General features: G+C 42.9%; 1 protein-coding gene across 1 annotated transcript in view; it reads left to right on the top strand.

The window, feature by feature from the left end:
• LOC108696880 (histone-lysine N-methyltransferase 2B) overlaps positions 1-18,667 on the top strand; it is a 44,183-nt gene extending 25,516 nt beyond the window's left edge. Inside the window, exons 11-36 of the mRNA XM_018226570.2 lie at positions 21-167; positions 248-343; positions 498-615; positions 697-810; positions 908-1,092; positions 2,276-2,371; positions 2,513-2,617; positions 4,561-4,637; positions 4,814-4,935; positions 5,016-5,104; positions 5,269-5,406; positions 6,407-6,565; positions 7,130-7,247; positions 7,373-7,451; positions 8,387-8,547; positions 9,227-9,421; positions 10,477-12,046; positions 13,097-13,177; positions 13,296-13,384; positions 13,461-13,595; positions 13,715-13,789; positions 14,065-14,245; positions 15,894-16,001; positions 16,104-16,187; positions 16,310-16,439; positions 17,904-18,667. Of these exons, the coding sequence (XP_018082059.1) occupies positions 21-167; positions 248-343; positions 498-615; positions 697-810; positions 908-1,092; positions 2,276-2,371; positions 2,513-2,617; positions 4,561-4,637; positions 4,814-4,935; positions 5,016-5,104; positions 5,269-5,406; positions 6,407-6,565; positions 7,130-7,247; positions 7,373-7,451; positions 8,387-8,547; positions 9,227-9,421; positions 10,477-12,046; positions 13,097-13,177; positions 13,296-13,384; positions 13,461-13,595; positions 13,715-13,789; positions 14,065-14,245; positions 15,894-16,001; positions 16,104-16,187; positions 16,310-16,439; positions 17,904-18,179 (4,728 nt within the window). The 3' untranslated portion in view covers positions 18,180-18,667. The remainder of the gene's footprint in view (positions 1-20; positions 168-247; positions 344-497; positions 616-696; positions 811-907; positions 1,093-2,275; positions 2,372-2,512; positions 2,618-4,560; positions 4,638-4,813; positions 4,936-5,015; positions 5,105-5,268; positions 5,407-6,406; positions 6,566-7,129; positions 7,248-7,372; positions 7,452-8,386; positions 8,548-9,226; positions 9,422-10,476; positions 12,047-13,096; positions 13,178-13,295; positions 13,385-13,460; positions 13,596-13,714; positions 13,790-14,064; positions 14,246-15,893; positions 16,002-16,103; positions 16,188-16,309; positions 16,440-17,903) is intronic.
• Positions 18,668-22,951: the final 4,284 nt, after the last annotated feature.

Here is a 22,951-nt window from a genome sequence, read left to right as displayed (position 1 = left end):
TGTTCCGTTTGCTCCCGCAGCTGCTGTACTGCCAGGTCTGCTGTGAGCCGTTCCACAACTTCTGTTTGGAGGAGTCCGAGCGCCCGCTGCCCAATCAGGAAGGAACGTGGTGCTGCAGACGCTGCAAGTTTTGTAATGTGTGTGGGCAGAAGGGAAAGGCAAAAAAGGTGACTGAACCACCAGTGTGTGTTGTGCATTAGTTACAAAGTGCAAGCTCTTCAGTTCTCTTTCTCTCTCCATGTTGTAGCCCTTGCTGGAATGTGAGCTGTGCCAGACAAACTACCATGTCAACTGCCTAGGACCCAATTATCCTCTCAAAGCTCCTCGTAGCGGAAAAGGCTGGGTATGTACTGTGGGCCCTGTGTGCACCCTGGAGCTCACAGCAATCCTCCTAGCATGCGTAAATGCTCGACTTCTTGGTTTCGTTTTTCACGGCAGATATTTTATTGGCATGTGTAGGTTTTGATTGGTCCCTGATGTAAATCTCTTTCCTGCAGACCTGCTCAGCCTGTGTTCGCTGCAGAAGTTGTGGGATTGCCCCGGGGAAAGATGACCACCTGGAGTTCTCCAACGATGGCAAGCTCTGCGGGGAGTGCAGCACACTCTACGACAAAGGTGAGACGGGCTTCTGCCTCTCGGAGTTCTTATCACCTCGCTGCAGATCATGTGACCCTCGCACTCTTTCTCTCCCCGCAGGAAACTTCTGTCCCATTTGTATCCATTGCTACGAAGAGAGCGAGTACGAGAGCAAAATGATACAGTGTGCAAAGTGCGATAAATGGGTTCACTCCAAGTGCGAGGGGCTTTCTGGTGAGTGTTTCTGCATCCCACCTCCCAAAAAATGCTTTTGTTTTTTCCCACTTTGCATCTCTCCCACACATATCCACCATTGTTTTTTTTTCTGCAGATGAAGGCTATGAGATATTATCTAACCTATCTGACAGTGTGGTGTACACGTGCCCCCCTTGTCTGGGCAACGGCAGCCCAATATGGCGGGAAACGATGCTTTCAGAACTGACTGCCGGGCTCCATGAGGTTCTGCAGGGATTGCTGACATCTGAACTTGCTGCTTCTCTTCTACATTGTGCACAGGTGAGAATGATTCTGTATTAAATCCAGTGTATCCCAGAGGTACGAAGCCATGGGATAACTATCCAACTGTACACAGACTTACGGCATGCATCCCATGAGCCCCAGTAACCGTTAGCCAGCCCTTATGTAATAGGAAAGAACTGTTCTTTAACTGGACGTACCCCTTCCCGTGTCTTCTCTGCTCACTTCTTATTGGCTGATGGTTCTTTTGTGAGCCCCTAGCTCATACTGAAATGTTCTTACCAAAATGTAGGATAGCTAAAGGTCTGGGCCATCTTGTAAGCAGAGCACAGACTTCTGAAACAAAGTACAGAACTGCAGGTAACTCTGTGTCCTCTTCGGATCAGGGTTTTCTTGTTTGTCTACGGACGTGTTTAAAGCATAAGTAAACCTTAAAAATAAGTGAATGTAAAATTGATGAGGGGGCTATTCTAAGTACTTTTGCAATGTAAATTCATTATTTATTAATTTTTAATTCCAAGATATTAAGGGATACATGTGCTGTTACTATGAATGAATTTTGTTACAACAGCGCCACCTGCTGGTCAGTTTCCCACCAGTCTGACCAGCAAGTAGTCAAGGAAGTTGTCAGGAGAAAGAAAGAGGCTGATGTTCTTCTGCTTAGGAATAAAATTAGAAACCTTTCTCACATCTTTCCTAAGCAGAAGAACATCAGCCTCTTTCTTTCTCCTGACAACTTCCTTGACTACTTGCTGGTCAGACTGGTGGGAAAATGACCAGCAGGTGGCGCTGTTGTAACACAATTCATTCATAGTAACTGTAAATGTATTGCTTAATATCTTGGAATTAAAAAAAAAAAAAAAAAATAATGAATGTACATTGCAAAAGTGCTTAGAATAGCCCCCTCATCAATTTTACATTCACTTATTTTTAATGTTTACTTATCCTTTAAGAACCATGCTTACCTAGGGAAATTCTCTCTCTCTCTTCTGCCTTGCTCTATGTCTATACTACTAGCTACAAGGCTGGTACACGGTTTAATCCATGTCCCATGAAAAACTTGCCTCGCCTACACTCGTGTGATACTATCTGGCAGTCAGTCCGGGCTCTCTTTGTCAGTTAATGACGCATGAGTGCTCTTAAATAATAACTTCACAGAGACAGATGAAAGACCACAAGTAAACTGCGCATGTTTGTCATACCTTCTCGCCTTTGCTTCTAGAGCTCAGATGGCAGTCGCTGTGGGAAGTGTCAGCACAGTCCATGTGACCTACACTCGTTGCGGCAGCTCTTGGAAGATGGTCAATACAGTTCTGTAGTAAGTGGCAGTTTGGAGTAAGTGCCAGTTTGGAGTAAGTGCCAGTTTGGACTAAGTGCCAGTTTGTACGTTAGCGTCAAGTGGGAAACGCTGATGTTGCCGCAGTTCCAAACTGAGACCACCCTCTCTCACTATCTCTAGAGCGCTTTTAATGACAGCGTGGCCTATATCATACGGAAGGGGGTGACGGAAGAGAGCTATGGCTCTGAATTAGACGGAGATGTTTTAAAGAGCTTGTATTTAAAGGTAAATGGCTGCTACGTTTCCACATATCGAGGTTTTGTCTGCACTGATTTCATTATGCCACAGAGAGATGGGCCAGTTGGGATTGTTCAGCTTCCAACACTTTTTTTTTTTAAGTTCAGTTCAGACCGATCACCAGAAATAAAGACTTTATCCAATTACTTTCTGTTTTCTATGTGTGACCATTTTTCTAATATTGAAGTGTGGGGCTGATTTATCAAGGGTAGAATTGAAAATTCGAATTTTATGGTCAAAGCTGTCAAATTCGACTAGGGAGTTGTTAAAATTCAATTCAGGTTTTTTTTTAAAAAATTAGATTTTCAAGATTTAGCATACTCTGGTCCTTTAAGAACTCGAATTCAACTATTCGCCACCTAGAACCTGCCAAAATGCTGTTCGAGTCAATGGGAGATCAATTTGGAGTTGTTTTCGGCCTTCCTGACATAGAGTTTTTAAAATTCAAATCAAATTCAATTTGAGATTTCCGGTCGATTTAATTCAACCAAGTTTAAACATTTTGATTTTATTAATATATTTCGATTGGTTGAATTTCGAGTTTAGGGGAGTTTTTAAAAACTCCCATAAATTCGACCTTTGATACATGTGCCTCCCCGTCTTATTTTTCACCTTTCTGAAGCTGCTCTGGGAGGGGCCGGGATACCGACTCCTTAATTGTTCTAAATTAATACATTTAGTTGATCCATTTCTTATCTTTGTCCCTGCTGATTCTTTCAAGCCTTCAAATGGGGGTCACTGACCTCATCTGAAAAACAAATGCTCTGTAAGGCTACAAATGTATTGTGTTTGCTACTTTTTATCACTCATCTTTCCTCTCCTATTCATATTCCAGTCTCTTATTCAAATCAGTGCATGGTTGCTAGGGGAATTTGGACCCTAGCAACCAGATTGCTGATATTACAAATTGGAGAGCTGCTGAATAAAAAGCTAAATAACGCAAAAACCACAAATAATAAAAAAAATTAAAACCAATTGCAAAAACTATGGCAGCATAGGTATTCCCTGTACTAAGCACAATTCAGCAGGAACAGTCCCCTAAGTTTGCTCATAGTCTGTACAGAGAGATCCCATAAAACTATGGCAGCATAGGTATCCCCTGTACTAAGCACAATTCAGCAGGAACAGCCCCCTAAGTTTGCTCATAGTCTGTACAGAGAGATCCCATAAAACTATGGCAGCATAGGTATTCCCCTGTACTAAGCACAATTCAGCAGGAACAGTCCCCTAAGTTTGCTCATAGTCTGTACAGAGAGATCCCATAAAACTATGGCAGCATAGGTATCCCCTGTACTAAGCACAATTCAGCAGGAACAGCCCCTAAGTTTGCTCATAGTCTGTACAGAGAGATCCTATAAAACTATGGCAGTATAGGTATTCCCCTGTACTAAGCACAATTCAGCAGGAACAGCCCCTAAGTTTGCTCATAGTCTGTACAGAGAGATCCCATAAAACAAATTGCAAGTTGTCTCCGAATATCCCTCTCTACATCATAACACCTAGGGATGCGTTGAATCCAGGATTCGGCCTTTTTCTTCCGGATTCGGCAGAATCCTTCTGCCAGGCCGAATTCTAATTTGCATATACTAATTAGGGGCGGGGAGGGAAATCACGTGACTTTTTGTCACAAAACAAGGAATTTTAAAGACATTTTTCCCTTCCTTAATTTGCAAATGCAAATTAGGATTCCGATTGAGTTCGGTATCCGGCCGAATCTTTCGCGAAGGATTCGGGGGTTCGCCGAATCCAAAATATTGGATTTGGTGCATCCCTAATACAGTTAAAGGTGAACAACCCCCTTTAAAATTTAAACTTAGATTTTGGAAAAATGGTAAAAGATAAAAAATGGAAAAAGTCTTTATTTTTGGGGAACAATTTGAAAACAACTCAATTGAAAAAATATTTGGAACCCCTTTCTTGTCTCTCTGCAGAGTATGGAGAAAAGCTTCACCTGGTTCAATGCTGAAGAGTCGGAGCACTGGCAGAGCAACTGCAAAACGGAGAGCAAGTAAGTGGCAGAGCATTTAGGTAAAGATCCGTTAGTTTTGTGTGTTGGTTTCCCTTCAATCAACCCATCGTCCCTGTCATTCATTTGTCTTGTGAGTGGGAGAAGCTAAATGCATGCTCTAGCCAAGTACCCACATGAACATTAAGCGAACCCCCAAACTCCTGTCTGTGTTTCAGAGGCATTCTTCCTAACGCTGTTCTGCCTCCTTCCTCTGATCATAACTATGCCAACTGGAGGATAAAGATAGAGGATCCGCCCAGCGAGGGAATCCTACAGAAAACTGCTTCACCGGCTAAAGGTAGCGGCACTGCGGGGTGCATGAACTCTAGTGGGGTGTATAGGTCGTCTCTTTTAATTCCATCTGTCCTTTCCCTTTAGTGAAACTGGAAAGTGATGCAGAAGCTGCTGGAGAGACGGATACACGTCAGTGTGCTCTCTGCCTCAAGTACGGAGATGATGATCCTAAGGTGAGACCCCTTGTACCTAGCGGGAAGTTTATATGAGCGGTTCCCATATATAAGGGTACTTTGCCTTTAAGGACTGATTTATTAATCATGGGACATTCTAGCACAATTCTAGTCGTGTTTTATTAGATAAACGCATTGAAGGTCAACCTATTTCTCTTCTTCAGGATGCCGGAAGACTGTTGTATATTGGCCAGAATGATTGGACCCACATCAACTGCGCTATATGGTCAGCTGAGGTTTTTGAGGAGAATGATGGCTCTTTAAGAAATGTTCATGCTGCTGTGGCTCGTGGGAGGCAGTTAGTAAGTTATGGCAGCATAGGTATTCCCCTGTACGAAGCACAATTCAGCAGGAACAGTCCCCTAAGTTTGCTCATAGTCTGTACAGAGAGATCCCATAAAACTATGGCAGCATAGGTATTCCCTGTACTAAGCACAATTCAGCAGGAACAGCCCCTAAGTTTGCTCATAGTCTGTACAGAGAGATCTCATAAAACTATGGCAGCATAGGTATTCCTTGTACTAAGCACAATTCAGCAGGAACAGCCCCTAAGTTTTCTCATAGTCTGTACAGAGAGATACCATAAAACTATGGCAGCATAGGTATTCCCTGTTCTAAGCACAATTCAGCAGGAACAGTCCCTAAGTTTGCTCATAGTCTGTACAGAGAGATCCCATAAAACTATGGCAGCATAGGTATTCCCCTGTACTAAGCACAATTCAGCAGGAACAATCCCCTAAGTTTGCTCATAGTCTGTACAGAGAGATCCCATAAAACTATGGCAGCATAGGTATTCCCTGTACTAAGCACAATTCAGCAGGAACAGTCCCTAAGTTTGCTCATAGTCTGTACAGAGAGATCCCATAAAACTATGGCAGCATAGGTATTCCCTGTACTAAGCACAATTCAGCAGGAACAGTCCCCTAAGTTTGCTCATAGTCTGTACAGAGAGATCCCATAAAACTATGGCAGCATAGGTATTCCCTGTACTAAGCACAATTCAGCAGGAACAGTCCCCTAAGTTTGCTCATAGTCTGTACAGAGAGATCCCATAAAACTATGGCAGCATAGGTATTCCCTGTACTAAGCACAATTCAGCAGGAACAAATGAACTATGTTTGCTCGTCTGTACAGAGAGCTAATATAAAGCTGTACCATCATAGGTATTTCTATTGTTTTGCCCAAATGTTTTCAGGGCCAGTTGTAATGTCGATGATGCTACTCTACAAAGTATTTTGCTGGATCGGTTTTTGGATAACACACTATTCCTCTTGTCCTTAATTAATCTTCCCTCACCGACAGCGCTGTGATAATTGCCAAAAGACTGGTGCTACCGTCGGCTGCTGCTTATCCACCTGCCATAGTAACTTCCACTTCATGTGTGCCCGGGCGAGCCGCTGCTGCTTTCAGGATGACAAAAAGATGTTCTGTTCAAAGCACACAAAGCTACTAGACGGCACGGTGAGTAGAAAGCAGAAGAACATCAGCCTCTTTCTTTCTCCTGACAACTTCCTTGACTACTTGCTGGTCAGACTGGTGGGAAACTGACCAGCAGGTGGCGCTGTTGTAACAAAATTCATTCATAGTAACAGTACACGTATCCCTTAATGTCTTGGAATTCAAAATAAATAAATAATAAATGTACATTGCAAACGTGCTTAGAATACCCCCCTTATCAATTTTACATTCACTTATTTTTAAGGTTTACTTATCCTTTAAGGCAAATGGATATTTTACATTTCTTTAAGAAAACCATAATAAACATGGAAGGGAGGCTGCTCTATACAGATACACCAGAGGGCTATGCCACAGCTGCTATAAACCTGAGCTCAAGAAGGGAAATTAAGTTTTAAAAGGAAAGGAGATAAACTTTAATCTCATGATGTAGCCTCTTCTAGTAATAAGCAGTTTGCTATATATATTGCATATTTGGGGGTTTAACCCACAGCTGAAGAGATCTCTCTAAAAGATGGAGGTTTATTAATAATAGAGTAATAAAAAAGTGACTCCCTGTCCCCTGTGCAGCCCGTAGAAGAGGATTGCTTCGATGTATTGCGCAGGGTCTATGTGGACTTCGAGGGGATCAGCTTTAGAAGGAAGTTTCTTCAGGGACTGGAGCCTGAGAATATCCAAATGATGATTGGTAAGTGTGGGAAATGGTTAACGCTTATGCTGGATATCGTTGTCCTGATGAATATATATATAGATAGATAGATATAATGTGTTTGTGTGTATATATATATATCTCCTGATTTCCTTGTGTTGCAGGTTCCATGAAGATTGACAGTTTGGGAATGCTCAATGATCTGTCTGTCTCTGAAGGGAAGATTTACCCCGTGGGATATCAGTGAGTATATATGAAACTTGTCTCTTGTAGCCAATCATTGGCCTGCTGACTTTCACTGCTACTGACTCTTTCCACTCTTTAGTTAGAGCTAAAGCCTAACTAAAGAAGTAGGTAGAAATGTTGTACATGATGTTTTGTGCTTCTGTACCAGCCCAAGGCAACCACAGCCCTTCAGCAGTAAAGATCTGTGTCTCCAAAGATGCCCCAGTAGCTCCCCATCTTCTTTTCTGCTGATTCACTGCACATGCTCTGTGCTGCTGTCACTTACTGAGCTTAGGGAGCCACTCACAATATACAGTACACATAGAATAGAAATGTCACAATATAAGGCTGATTAGTAATTAATTACTACATGGCAGCACAGAAACCAGTGCAATTAGCATCAGAATTGAATAATCAGCAAACCTGTAGCATCAGCTTATATTACAGCCAGGGAAGCTCATTTTCTGCTGGATAATTAGTGACGAGCCCTAAGCTTAGCTTCTCAACAGCCAATCAGAGCCCACTGAGCATGTGAGTGTCACAGACACTTTCCAAGATGGTGACCCCCTGTGACAAGTTTGAAGTCCTGGATCATTGCTGCTATTGACAAGCTCAAACTTTAGCCTCGTGCAATAAGTTCACTATATAAAATATGACATTTTTAGCTACAGTATATTTTTTCATAGGGTTTAGTTCTCATAGGGTTTAGACCATGATTAATTTAACAGTTATAAATGTGTCCAATTGAGATATTTGGGAATAATCCTTCTTTAATGACGCTCTGTTGCAAGAAGCCAGCATGGATTTGGCATAACTTCACTTGGCCTGCCAAAAATGGTCTTTATGCCTTAAAAATACGCAGCAGAGGTATTGCCCAATGCTAAGCACAATTCAGAAGGGGCAGATCTGTAAGTTCCCCTTGGCCTTGTCTTTACTTTAATCTGATCTTTTAGATGTTCTCGGCTCTATTGGAGCACACTGGATGCACGGCGGCAATGCTGGTACAAATGCAGAGTCCTTGAACACTGTCCAAAGTCTGGTGAGACCCATCCTGAGGGAGAGGAGGGACAGGAACAGAACAAGACCATTATTCATAATCCTGGGCCTTCAACAGGTAAGAAAATACATTTCCCAGTAACATTCCTGCTTCTCTCTTCGTCAGGTTGCTGCAACTGGATTACAAAAATCCAAATTAGATTTGATGATTTTGGTCAGAGAGAGAGAAAGTTTATATGTTGGTAATTGAATGAGGAGAGAAGATGAACATTAATTAGATGCTGGGTGAGAGGTGGCTACTGAAGATGTTCGTTGTTATTGATCCAAAAAGGAATTGGATTATTTTATTATTATTATTGTTGTATTATAGGCATATGGACTATAGACAAGGAAGGAGGTAAAGAGGATAGAGAAGAAAAATCTGGGTGATATGTATTTTCGGGAGGGAAGGGGTTGCAGGGAATATTCTGATGAAGACGATATGCAAATGATGGCAGTTGAGCAGATACATTTATGGGAGGATTAATATGGCTGACTTTCTGCTAGTTCCTTAAAAATAGCATTTGTGTGGGAGGAGGGAACAGGAGGTAGAAGAGGTGGCAGCAGTGGGATAAATTTGAAATATGAAATACACCAGATGGAGAAATACAGCTGGGCACTATGTATAGAGTAACAGGTGAATGACTAGCAAATTAAAATACAGAAGAGAGTAAAAGGACTCTGCAAAAGGGAGACGTTTGTGGATTACACCTAAAGGATAGTTTCATGTAAAATCCCAAAACATTTTTTCTCTTCAGATCCCTTAGAGACAGAAGCAGCTTTCAGCCCTCCTCTTCCCGCAGATTCATCCTCTTGTGGGCAGCCGCCATCACTTCAGCCAAACACCGGTGCAACGGCACCTCGCTCTTTTATTGGTGCACGTATAAAAACTCCAAACTACTCTCCATCACGACGCCCTCTTGGGGGTTCATCCCGACCTCTACCGTCTCCAGGTGAGAACGAATACATTCAGGGCCAAAAGCCAGTAAAGTGACGCATTTAGGGTGCTTGTTTTATTGTTCAACTATTACAGGGAAATAAATTATGTATATCTGATAGAATCCATGCCACTGGGACAGAATGCTCTGTTATACAGATAGCTAGAATCTCAGCTGCCATAAAGCAGGACAGGACTGCTGCTTACAATGGGGATCAGATAGGATCTGTGCAGCCACTGGGACAGAATGTTCTGTTATACAGATAGCTAGAATCTCAGCTGCCATAAAGCAGGACAGGACTGCTGCTTACAATGGGGATCAGATAGGATCTGTGCAGCCACTGGGACAGAATGTTCTGTTATACAGATAGCTAGAATCTCAGCTGCCATAAAGCAGGACAGGACTGCTGCTTACAATGGGGATCAGATAGGATCTGTGCAGCCACTGGGACAGAATGCTCTGTTATACAGATAGCTAGAATCTCAGCTGCCATAAAGCAGGACAGGACTGCTGCTTACAATGGGGATCAGATAGGATCTGTGCAGCCACTGGGACAGAATGCTCTGTTATACAGATAGCTAGAATCTCAGCTGCCATAAAGCAGGACAGGACTGCTGCTTACAATGGGGATCAGATATGATCTGTGCAGCCACTGGGACAGAATGCTCTGTTATACAGATAGCTAGAATCTCAGCTGCCATAAAGCAGGACAGGACTGCTGCTTACAATGGGGATCAGATAGGATCTGTGCAGCCACTGGGACAGAATGTTCTGTTATAGAGATAGCTAGAATCTCAGCTGCCATAAAGCAGGACAGGACTGCTGCTGACAATGGGGATCAGATAGGATCTGTGCAGCCACTGGGACAGAATGCTCTGTTATACAGATAGCTAGAATCTCAGCTGCCATAAAGCAGGACAGGACTGCTGCTTACAATGGGGATCAGATAGGATCTGTGCAGCCACTGGGACAGAATGCTCTGTTATACAGATAGCTAGAATCTCAGCTGCCATAAAGCAGGGCAGGATTACGCTGTTGGTCGTCTAACTAAATGTTCCTATATTTTTCAGGGAGCCCAACGTCCTCTTCATTATCACATCATATCCTCACTGTCAGTGATCCAGAGGTGACTCCGCTTCGTAGGACTCGCAGGCCAATCCCTCCTTCTCGATTTAACGCCCAATCGTCAGCTCGCTCTCCTGAAGAAGCCACCAACCCACCTACAGTCCTGGCTCGTCCCCTGACTCTGCAACGTACTACTTCTAAGAACAAGGTCCCAACTCCGGCCTTATGTGGTGGGGACATTGAGGTGGAAGTGATGTCATCGCTGGATGGAGGCCTGGTGTCGGGACCCTTACAGTGCGGCGCCCAACTGATTGTGGGGACGGAACCTCCAGTTGATGAGTCTGAGGGTGACGGCAGTTCAGAGGAGGATGCTGATGACCAATACTACGGGTTAACACGAACAGTTGTCTCTGGTGATCAGATACATTCTTTGGCATCCTCTGCTCATATCCAGCAGCTAGATGGAATCCATGATAGCACAGACAGTGAGGATGGGTCCCAAGGTCCCTGTGGCCCCGTTGGTGGAGGAAAAACTCCTTCCCGCATTCAATCTGAGATTGTGGAATTTGTGCTTAAGAACACGGGTAATTCTGAATCTGGATCTAACCTACAGCTGCATCATATTGGTCCACCAGCGTCTATTGCCTCCTCTTCTTCCTCTTCCACACAAAATGGAGATGCCACTCCGCTCTCCAACGGCACCAGCACTGCAGCACACCAGCAAGGGGGCCCTCCGCCTCTTAGGGACCCACCACAGGTGCAAAGAGTGTGTCACCCGCTGATCTCTGTTGCTACAAAGAACACTTACGTCTCCCCTGATGCCCCTCCAGTGACAGTGAATGCTCCGGCATCCAAGGTTATTTTGATTAATAAGATGGGTCAGATGCTGGTGAAGGTCGAGAATGGAAACACGGAGCAGTCGCTGGGTAATCTCCCGCTGCTGAAAGACACTTCCAGAGCAGTTGCGCTCCCAAAGCTTCCTCCTGTAAAACCTGTTAAAGTCGCTCCAAAAAATGCCAAAAATCCTCTTCCCAGTCTTCCTCAATCTCCAGCGCTTTCCCCTTCCATGAACGCCCTTATCTTGCAAGCGACTGCAGCCTCATCCATTAATCCAGGCCAGTCATGGACTCTGAGTGCACCGGTGGTGCGTGTTGTGCCAATGCTAAATGTAATGCAGGGTACAGGGCAAATTACTCTGGGCACTCAAGCACTAATGACCCCAGCAATCACTGGAATCCCTCAGACTTGTCTACTGCAAAACCTACCCTTAAATCGTGGAGTTTTGGGTGTCTCTTCCTCGGTGCAGCAACAGCCTCCGCTGAAACCTGCCCCACAATCCCAAGTGCGTGTCCAGCCGCAGATTTCAGTGCTCCAACCTGCGCCCATTAGGGTGGTGTCTCTCCCTTCCCTGTCTCTCAAGAGACAACGCTTACCCAACAGCAGTTGCTCCCCTGTCAAGAAACTAAAACTGAAACAAGATGGACCCAAAGTGGAAGACAAAATGGACACTTATGTGATGAGCAGTTCAGTGGTGCTAAATGCTGACCATGCTTCCAGCTCAGTGGCCAGCACACGGTATGTGTCTGTTACGTTCTGCAACAAGTGCATTTTATTCAGCCAACATTAGATCAGACACGTGGGTGAGTGGGGGCAACAGAAAAATGGGTGGGGAAAGAAAAAGCACAGAAAGGGGAGATGGGAAAGGAAAGTGAGCAAGAGAGGGAAGGGCTAAAAGAGATGTGAGGGGGAATGGATAAAATGCCACGGGGATAGGGTTAAAGTAGCAGTACTGGAATTGGGGCGGGATACACAGGGATGGCATCCCTTCACTTCTTAATTTCTGTGAAATAGCTTCCCCTCAGTGGAGAACGCAAGAGTTTTGAATCCCGGATCTTTCTTTTGCTCCTCTCCACTTCTGCATGCAAATAAAATGAAGAGGTAAAATATAATATAGTTAAAAATGGAGCGAAAAGATTGCCGGTAGAGAAGAAATAGATAAGTGTTAAAAAGATAAAGGAGGTGGAGGCATCAGAGAGGGTTATATAGAAAAGGAGAGAAGAAGAGAAATGAAGGTATTAAACAACAGCAGCAGCGTAAGTAATAGTGAGAGAATGATATATAATAAATATATCTTGGGTAATATAGAATATGATGGGGTTGAGCTATGTTATGATACACAATACACAGAAAAGGTACTGTGTTTGCAGAAGCTGAACTGGCAGCCAACAAAAGTCCTATGCACAATTTTCATTTTGGGGTCCCTACAGGTCAAATACTTAGGTAAATCTATACATACTGGGCATCAAGAAGCATTAGAAGGAAATACCAAAATAGAAATAGGGGTGAAATCAGAAAGCATTGGTGCGTGTGGCTTTTTATAACAATGGGTGTGGCTTATGGTTGTGGGAGGGCCTTGATTTAGCACGCCGCGCTACACTCACCAAACACTTTTTTTCACTCCAATTCAAGCATTGGACAAGTAGTCATTGTATTTGTGTAGTAAAGGAAGCTTTAGAAGACAGAGATGTGTTTGAAGAATGACACAAGCTTTATATTGTTGAACACGTAGTTTTGAAAGGCGGATTTTTCTAGAAGAAAGAAATAATTGTCTATTCCCATGTGCAGACTAAAACGGGCCAGAGTCAAGGCTCCCATGATGCTGGAAGTCCCCTCTCTGAAAGAAGAGGAGCCGAGTCTGAATGACGGGTGAGAATGGCCTGATGTTATTGTTTAGGAAACATTCAGTTCTGTTTCTTCCACCGAATGAATGAAACGCCCTTCTCTTATAATATATTTATAAATGTCCTATTCTGTTCTCCTGTAGGCTATTTATTGATCTTACGCTTGCCGTGAAAGATGAAAACTCCCAAGAGGAAACCCCGGTGGATTCTCCTTCCTCTACGCCACCTCTAGGTAACAGAATCACCCCTCCTGGACTCCGATCCATGATGATGTGTCAGCCCTTTACACCAATGCTGTTCTCTTTCAGAATACATTCCAGATTTTGAGAACGTAAAATGCCAGGAAGAGAAGAAGAGTTCTCTGCCGAGGAGAGATGGACCCTATCTGCGCTTTGAAATCACCAGTGAAGATGGATTCTGCATCCAGGCTGACAGCGCAGAAGGTGAGCTTTTCATTGGCTGCTTTTTTATATGATTTATATGTATCAATACAAATGTACAGAGAAGTCCTGGTTTGTGCATGATATACGCTGTACCCTGCTCACACCTTCATGTGTCTTAGATGCTTGGAAAGCTGTTGTGGAGAAGGTACAAGAGGCTCGCGGTGTGGGGAAGCTACAACACTTGTCCCTTTCAGGTAAGAGCGCTATAGAGTTATAAAAGATAAGTGGATGAAAGAAACTCCAAAGATGGCGCCTGGTTGTCCATTTGGTGCCCCTTAAATTTCTTATTGGGGCAGATAAAACCGTAACTGTGCATCTCTTATAACTACGCCAATGTATGGGCAGACACTAATGCAGAGACTTCCTGTTTAGCTTCAGTGCCAGCAGTGACATCACATCCTGCCCTTGCTTCCTAGAGTTCATGCCTACAATTCTGTGTCCATAATTGAACCTACGTGTGTTTCTGCAGCTAGTATGATCGGGACCCGCATGTTTGGAGTCCAGCACGACGCCGTGCTTTTCCTCCTGGAGCAGCTGACTGGCGCCGAGAGATGTCGTGGCTACAAATTCCTCTTTCATCCTCAAGAGGTAGAAGAAGGACAAATTTCTATTAACCCCTCTGGTTGTGCCCGCAGTGAGGTCTATGTCAGGTATGAAGTATCGCCTTTTAGTGTCTTTCTATCCAGCCCCATTGCATTGCCATTGCAACTAACTTAATTTCTTTTTATGAGAAGGTGAGCAGGGACCTTGATTCTGGGATGGCAGTGGATGTGATTTACTTAGACTTTGCTAAAGCATTTGATACAGTGCCACACAGAAGGTTACTGGTTAAATGAAGGAATGTTGGCCTGGAACATAGTATTTGTACCTGGATAGAGAACTGGCTAAAAGATAGACTACAAAGAGTGGTGCTAAATGGAACATTTTCTAATTGGACCAGTGTTGTTAGTGGAGTACCGCAGGGCTCTGTACTAGGTCCCTTGCTTTTCAACCTGTTCTGGGCAGTGTCATTCTGTGGCTACTAAAGCAAATAAAGTTCTGTCTTGTATAAAAAAGGTCATTAACTCAAGGGATGAAAACTTAATTCTGCCTCTTTATAGGTCCCTGGTGAGGCCTCATCTGGAGTATGGGGGCAGTTTTGGACTCCAGGCCTTAAGAGGGATATAAATGAGCTGGAGAGAGTGCAGAGACTAAGTGCAACTAAACTGGTTAGAGGGAGGGAAGAGTTAAATTATGAGGGGAGACTGACAAGGTTGGGGTTGTTTTCTCTGGGGGAAAAAAGGCGCTTGTGAGGGGACATGATTAGACTTTACAAGTACATTAGAGGACATTATAGACAAATAGCAGGGGACCTTTTTACCCTTAAAGGATAAGTAAACCTTAAAAATAAGTGTAAAATTGATGAGGGGTCTGTTCTAAGCGCGTTTGTAATTTACATTCATTATTCATTTTTCTATACATGTACTGTTAATATGAATGAATTTTGTTACAACAACAAATAGTCAAGGAAGTCAGGAGAAAGAAAGAGGCTGCTCTGATGTGAGGAAAGATGTAAGAAAGGTTTCTAATTTTATTCCTAAGCAGAACATCAGAACAAAAGCGACCAGCAGGTGGCGCTGTTGTAACACAATTCATTCATAGTAACAGTGGATGTATTCCTTAATATCTTGGAATTAAAAATAAATAAATAATGAATGTACATTGCAAAACTGCTTAGAATAGTCCCCTCATCGGTTTTATGTTCACTTATTTTTAAGGTTTACTTATCCTATAAAGAGAATCACATACCAGAGGCCTCCCCTTCAGACTAGAAGAAAAGAAGTTTCATTTAAAGGAACAGAGTAGGGGGTTCATCACAGTGAGGACAGTGAGGTTGGGGAATGCACTGCCGGGTGATATTGTGATGCTGATTCAGTTAATGACTATAAGAGGGACTTGGATGATTTCTTGGACAGACATAATACAAAGGCTATTGTGATATAAAACTCTATAGTTAGTATAGGTATGGGTATATAGAATTTATGTGAGTGTATGGAAGGGAGTGTGTATGGATGCTGGGTTTTCATTTGGAGGGATTGAACTTGATGGGCTTTGTCTTTTTTAAACCCAATTTAAATATGTAACTATCTAAGGGCCCTACACATTGACACACACTGGGGCCAATTCTATATGGAGCCAATGAACCTGCCTGCTTGTGTATGTAATGTGGAAGAACAGATTCCTGGCTGGAATTGAACCCAGCACCGTCATGCAGCAATGCTAACCATATGTTTTGTTTTGTAACCCAATTCCCATTAGGAAATCCACATTCGACATGTTCAACTTCCTGGCTTCTCAGCATCGCACGCTGCCAGAGATAGGTCCCTGCGAGGAGGAAGAGGAGGAGGTGCAGTTAAAATCCACCAGGTAAAGTATTGTGCCTCTCCTGTTGCCCACACTCACTAGTGATTTACACTATTTCTCCTGTGCTTTACGGCGATCGTAAGTAACCACGGTGTCTGTGTTTAGGCGCGCCACCAGTCTGGATCTGCCAATGGCAATGCGATTCCGCCATCTGAAGAAAACCTCTAAAGAGGCAGTTGGAGCGTACAGGTGCGTTTGAGGGTGAATGGCGTTCAGCCCTGCTGCCGTTGCTCATCTGAGGATGCTGGGAGTTGATGGATTACTATATATGTTCCCTAATTGATTTCCCTAATGTGTTTTGTGCTGCACAGGTCTGCAATCCACGGCAGGGGTTTGTTCTGCAAGAGAAACATAGACGCAGGAGAAATGGTGATAGAATATTCCGGCATCGTTATCCGTTCTGTACTGACTGACAAAAGAGAGAAGTTTTATGACAGCAAGGTAATGATTCTTGCTCACACTGATCCCTGATGTAAAATTGATGAGGGGGCTATTCTAAGCACTTTTGCAGTGTACATTCATTATTTATTTATTTTTAATTCCCAGATATTAAGGGACACATGTACTGTTAATATGAATGAATTTTGTTACAACATCGCCACCTGCTGGTCATTTCCCCACCAGTCTGACCAGCAAGTAGTCAAGGAAGTTGTCAGGAGAAAGAAAGAGGCTGATGTTCTTCTGCTTAGGAATAAAATTAGAAACCTTTCTCACATCTTTCAGAAGAACATCAGCCTCTTTCTTTCACCTAACAACTTCCGTTATCCGGAAACCCGTTATCCAGAAAGTTCTGCACTACAAAAAGTTTGGCTCTAATAGATTGCATTTTATCCAAATAATCCAAAAGTTTAAAAATGATTTCTCAGTAATAATAAAACAGTCGCTTGTACTTGATCCCAACTGAGATATAATTAATCCTTATTGGAGGCAAAACCAGCCTATTGGGTTTATTTCATGTTTACATAATTTTCTAGTAGACTTAAGGTATGAAGATCCAAATTACGGAAATATCTGGGAAATCCCCAGGCCTGAGCATTCTGGACAACAGGTCCCATATCTGTACTTTGTTTTGGGGTTCTGTACAAGCCAAAGTCCACTGCAGCCCTTTAGCAGAGAAGATGTGTGTGTCTCAGAGTAGCCCCCCCTCCCCATTCTCTTTTTCTGCTGATTCTCAGCTGCTGTCACTCACCTTATATTAGGGACCAATTCACAATATAATGTGTGGGTGTGTGTATATATGTGTGTGTATATATATATGTGTGTGTGTGTTTCATGATCAGCCCTGTAGCATCAGCTTCTATGACAGATATATCACTTTCTGTTCTCTGCAGCCGCCCAGAGGACACTGAGCATGTGCAGAGTCACTGGCACACAAAACATTGCGTAACAAGATCCAAGATGGGGAGCTGCTGGGGGCAATATTACTGTTATGGGCTGCTGAACCTCTGAGATGGTACAGTCCTTTTTTAAGCTTGAGTTCTCCTTTAAGTTAACTTTTAGTATGTTATAGAATGGCTTATTTTAAGCAACTTTTTCAGTTGGTCTTCATTTCATCTCCTATTCATATTCCAGTCTCTTATTCAAATCAGTGCATGGTTGCTAGGGGAATCTGGACCCTAGCAACCAGATTGCTAAAATTACAAACTGGAGAGCTGCTGAATAAAAAGCTAAATAACTCAAATAATAATAAATGAAAACCAATTGCAAATTGTCTCAGAATATCCCTCTCTACATCATACTAAAAGTTAATTTAAAGGTGAACAACCCCTTTAATCAGGACACTTTTCTGCAGAGAACCATAAAGAGCAATGAATCAGATTTAAGGCTAAGGGTTCTGCAATTTCCCATACAGGGAGTTATGATGCTGATCCAGAACATTTGCTAATGTCTGTTTGTTCTACCCAGGGCATCGGGTGCTACATGTTCCGCATTGACGACTTTGACGTGGTGGATGCGACGATGCACGGGAATGCGGCGCGTTTCATTAACCACTCGTGTGAGCCGAACTGCTACTCCCGGGTCATCCACGTGGAGGGACAGAAACACATTGTCATCTTTGCGCTTCGCAGCATTTACTGCGGGGAGGAGCTGACTTACGACTACAAGTTCCCCATTGAGGACGCCAGCAACAAGCTGCCCTGCAACTGCGGCGCCAAGAAGTGCAGGCGATTCCTCAACTGAGCCTTGCTGTGCAACAAGCCACGCCCCCTGGGTGGGTGCAGGAGTCAGAGCGGAGGTGCTGGCACTTCCTTATAATTAGCCCCGCCTCGGGAGACCCCACTGCAGATGGACGTCGGGGGGGGGGGGGGTCTCTCATTGTGCAGCTGGCTGTGACTTTTTATGTCATGAATCTTAACTCGCATTTCTAGAGGGGATCGGGGGGGCGTATTAAAGGAAAAAACGCACTTTACCCTCTGTTCTGACTGTCCCTTCAATCGGGGTACATGGCAATTTAGGGGGGTCTCTTCTCCTTCCTCTCAGGGTATTCTCTAGTTTGTGCTCTGGATTCAGCTTCGACTTTGCTGCTACTTTCGTTATGTTCCAAGTGTCTGTTAGAGTAGGGTAGCAACGGAGCTCTCCAAGGCCAAACAGCAAGGACATCAAATAATCCTTGGCTTCTGGGGGATCAGTACAGTCTTCCCCCTTTTTATTATGGAGAAAAGACCCCCCTTATTTGGGAGGAGGAGGAGCAAGCTCAACTTGGGGATGACAATCATTTCTAGTCGTAATATTCCCCATCATTCACTAGGGGGCGACCTTCAACCTGTAGTTCAGCAACCTATGGAGAGCTGCGGTTTGCCCTGCCCTAACTGCTTCCAACCAGGTTTGATTCCAGCTAATGTTTAAAGGGGGAAATTTAATATAAGCTTCCTCATACTGAAATAAGAAACTTTGTAAACACAATCAATTAAATATTCTGTACTGTTTCTGAAATAATCAAGTTTATCTTCACTATTCCTCTCTCAGCATCTGTTTCTCTATATTCTGTCTTCATGCAGCAGTTGGGTGTCAGATATTCATTGACAGTTAGATCCAATGTATCTTATAGGGGGGCTCCTTTTGCCTAGAAGATGTATTAGAGCTCACTCTATTAAAATCACCAGACATCATGTCTCTCTACATGCAGAATTTGTGCAAACGGCAGTTATTTTGTTTGTTCTGGAATAAGTTATTTGAGTGAGTTCTAATACATCTGCTAGGAAAGGAGCCCTCCTATAAGATATTGGATCTAACTGTCAATATCTGACATCCAACTCCTGAATGAAGAGAGACATGATGTATTAGAGCTCACTCTATTAAAATCACAGACATCATGTCTCTCTACATGCAGGATTTGTGCAAAAGTCAGTTATTTTGTTAGATTGTGTTTGTACTGGAATCAGTTATTTGAGTGACCTCTAATACATATGCTAGGAAAGGAGCCCCCCTATAAGATATATTGGATCTAACTGTCAATGAATATCTGACACCCAATTGCTGCATTAAGACAGAATGAAGAGAAACAGATGCTGAGAGAGGAATAGTGAAGATAAACTTGATTATTTCACAAACAATGTAATTTTTTTTTAATTGATTGTATTTAGTAAGTTTCTTATTTCAGTATGAGTAAGCTTGTATTAAATTTTCATTTTCAAGATAGTTCCCCTTTAATCACCCTCCCCCCAATACACAGTCACTGAGACCACCCAGCGACCCATTAGACATAACACACACCCTCCTCTTTGCCCCCATCATTTCTCTCCCCCCCCCCCCCATATCTTCATGTTTTCTGCCCTTTAGATTTGTCTTCTCCTGAGGAAACGAGTGAGAATCCAGTGCGAGACTGAAAGAACTGCCGGGTCGTGCGCAGGGTGTAAATATCTGTACAAAGATTTGTAACGACGTTGGTTTTTCTATGCACTTTTTTTATTTAAGGACTTTTCCTGGTGAATAATAATGTTTCATTGTTTCACCTTGTCTTTAGCATTTTAAATAAAAATGAACATTTTGCCAAGTTTTAATGTTATATTCTGGGGAGCTTGCAATCCTTTCCTTTGTGCTTGTCCTAAAGGGATTCTTCACAATTCACGTTTGCTCATAGTCTGTACAGAGAGATCCCATAAAACTATGGCAGCATATGTATTCCCTGTACTAAGCACAATTCAGCAGGAACAGTCCCTAAGTTTGTTCATAGTCTGTACAGAGAGATCCCATAAAACTATGGCAGCATAGGTATTCCCTGTACTAAGCACAATTCAGCAGGAACAGTCCCCTAAGTTTGCTTATAGTCTGTACAGAGAGATCCCATAAAACTATGACAGCATAGGTATTCCCTGTACTAAGCACAATTCAGCAGGAACAGTCCCTAAGTTTGCTTATAGTCTGTACAGAGAGATCCCATAAAACTATGACAGCATAGGTATTCCCTGTACTAAGCACAATTCAGCAGGAACAGTCCCTAAGTTTGCTCATAGTCTGTACAGAGAGATCCCATTAAACTATGGCAGCATAGGTATTCCCCTGTACTAAGCACAATTCAGCAGGAACAGTCCCCTAAGTTTGCTCATAGTCTGTACAGAGAGATCACATAAAACTATGGCAGCATAGGTATTCCCTGTACTAAGCACAATTCAGCAGGAACAGTCCCTAAGTTTGCTCATAGTCTGTACAGAGAGATCCCATAAAACTATGGCAGTATAGGTATTCCCTGTACTAAGCACAATTCAGCAGGAACAGTCCCCTAAGTTTGCTCATAGTCTGTACAGAGAGATCCCATAAAACTATGGCAGCATAGGTATTCCCCTGTACTAAGCACAATTCAGCAGGAACAGTCCCCTAAGTTTGCTCATAGTCTGTACAGAGAGATCCCATAAAACTATGGCAGCATAGGTATCCCCTGTACTAAGCACAATTCAGCAGGAACAGTCCCCTAAGTTTGCTCATAGTCTGTACAGAGAGATCCCATAAAACTATGGCAGTATAGGTATTCCCTGCACTAAGCACAATTCAGCAGGAACAGTCCCCTAAGTTTGCTCATAGTCTGTACAGAGAGATCCCATAAAACTATGGCAGCATAGGTATTCCCCTGTACTAAGCACAATTCAGCAGGAACAGTCCCCTAGGCTGACACATGTATGTGTGGGTTGAGAAAAGCTCCCCCCCCCCCCCAGCTTCCCTCCTCCTTTTATAGCCCTGACCTGTGCTGCAGATGACATCACAAAAGGGGCGGGCAGCAGCTGCCTATCAAAGCGGAAGTCAGAAGCCACCTTAGTATTATTGTGCTCCAGGGCATTTTAGATGTTTGTGTTACACCCAGCGCTTCCTGTTATTGACATGAATGGGGGCAGGTGATTTTTGGTCCAAAAAACCACACGAGTATTTTCAAGCCAAAAACCACCGGTCCATTCTTATCAGTAAAAGGAGGTGTGAGGTGGGTGTTTGTTGTTTTGCCAACAGCTGGAATACAGAGAGATGCTAGATGTGCCATTAGGTTCAGATTGTAATCTGATTGGATCAGGTTGGCCCCAATGTGATTGCCGTAGCAACGCTCTAATATAAGAGTCTGATCTGCCTGTACAGTAAAGGATCAGTATAACCAGCCGGCACAATTAAGTTGGTTGAAGTTAAAGGGGTTGTTCACCTTTAAATTAACTGTCGGTCTGATGTAGAGCAGGATATTCTGAGACAATTTGCAATTGGTTTTTCATTTTTTATTATTTTTTTTTTTACTTATTTAGCTACTTATTCAGCAGCTCTCCAGTTTCACCAATCTGGTTGCTAGGGTCCATATTCCCCTAGCAACCATGCATTGATTTGAATAAGAGACTGGAATATAAATAGGAGAGGCCTGAATAGAAAGAGGAGTAATAAAAAGTAGTAATAACAATACATTTGTAGCCTTACAGAGATATTTAGTTTTTAGATGGGGTCCGTGATCCCCATTTGAAAACTGGAAAGAGAAGAAGGCAAATTATTAAAAATTATAATTAAAGGGGAACTCCACACAAACATAACTTAAGCTTTTTAAAAAGTAAACATAATTTCAAGCAACTTTGCAATATACATCAATTAAAAAATATGCAGACTTTTCATGACATTTAATGGTTTCTGACAGTTCCCTAAGCCCAGCCCCCTGCTCTCCTGCTGATCTGTCTGACTACTTTGCTGAGCTGACTGACTACTGTTACTTAGCCTGCATCCTCCAAACCCCACAATTCCCTGCACGTGTGATATCAATAAGGAAAGGAACATCCCAGTGCAACGCATTGTGGGTTATGTAGTTCCTGCATGCTGTCTGTAAGCTGTGGAGAAGTTGTTACAATTTTGTTTAGTCCCTCCTTCCCTGCCAGGATTTCAAATGATGCAGAAAGAGAAGAACTGTTAAACAGCTGGATTTCAGCATAGAAAAAAAAAAAAAACTTTTTGAAGAAACAGGTAACTGTGATGGGTATATTAGGGGTTTCTGTGTTATGTGGGCCTCTTTATCAAATTTTGGTTTGGAAGCCGGAGTTCCCCTTTAATGGAGACTTTTTTAGAATTAGCCATTCTATAGCATACTAAACACTCAACTGGCAATTTCTCCACAAACTCCAGCCCCATTCTCCATTCCTTGTCACCACATTACCAGCAGGTGGCGCTGCAGGATAACAAATCAGCCTCAAGCCTAGTTGAGGTTCTTTTATTTATTACTATAAACAAAAGTATCCAAACAATAATGAATACTAACCTGCAGATAATCCATGTCTGAAACTTGGTCACACTCATTTTTGTGAAGTTATAAACAAAAGTATCTCTTAGTCCGCACTCGGTAATTTTACTTCAATTTGTTAACCTTTATAAATTAATTAATTTGAGATCACCCAATTCATCAATTCAAAAATTCACCCAAAAAATTCAAAATGAATTAGTAAATCACATACTGTATTGCACATTAAAGGGCATGTAGGGGCAAAAAGGTAAAACCCCATTTTTGC

Source organism: Xenopus laevis, chromosome 7L (genome assembly GCF_017654675.1).
Source record: "Xenopus laevis strain J_2021 chromosome 7L, Xenopus_laevis_v10.1, whole genome shotgun sequence".
NCBI classification, from domain to species: Eukaryota; Metazoa; Chordata; class Amphibia; order Anura; family Pipidae; genus Xenopus; species Xenopus laevis.
This window is presented reverse-complemented; position numbering and strand designations above follow the sequence as displayed.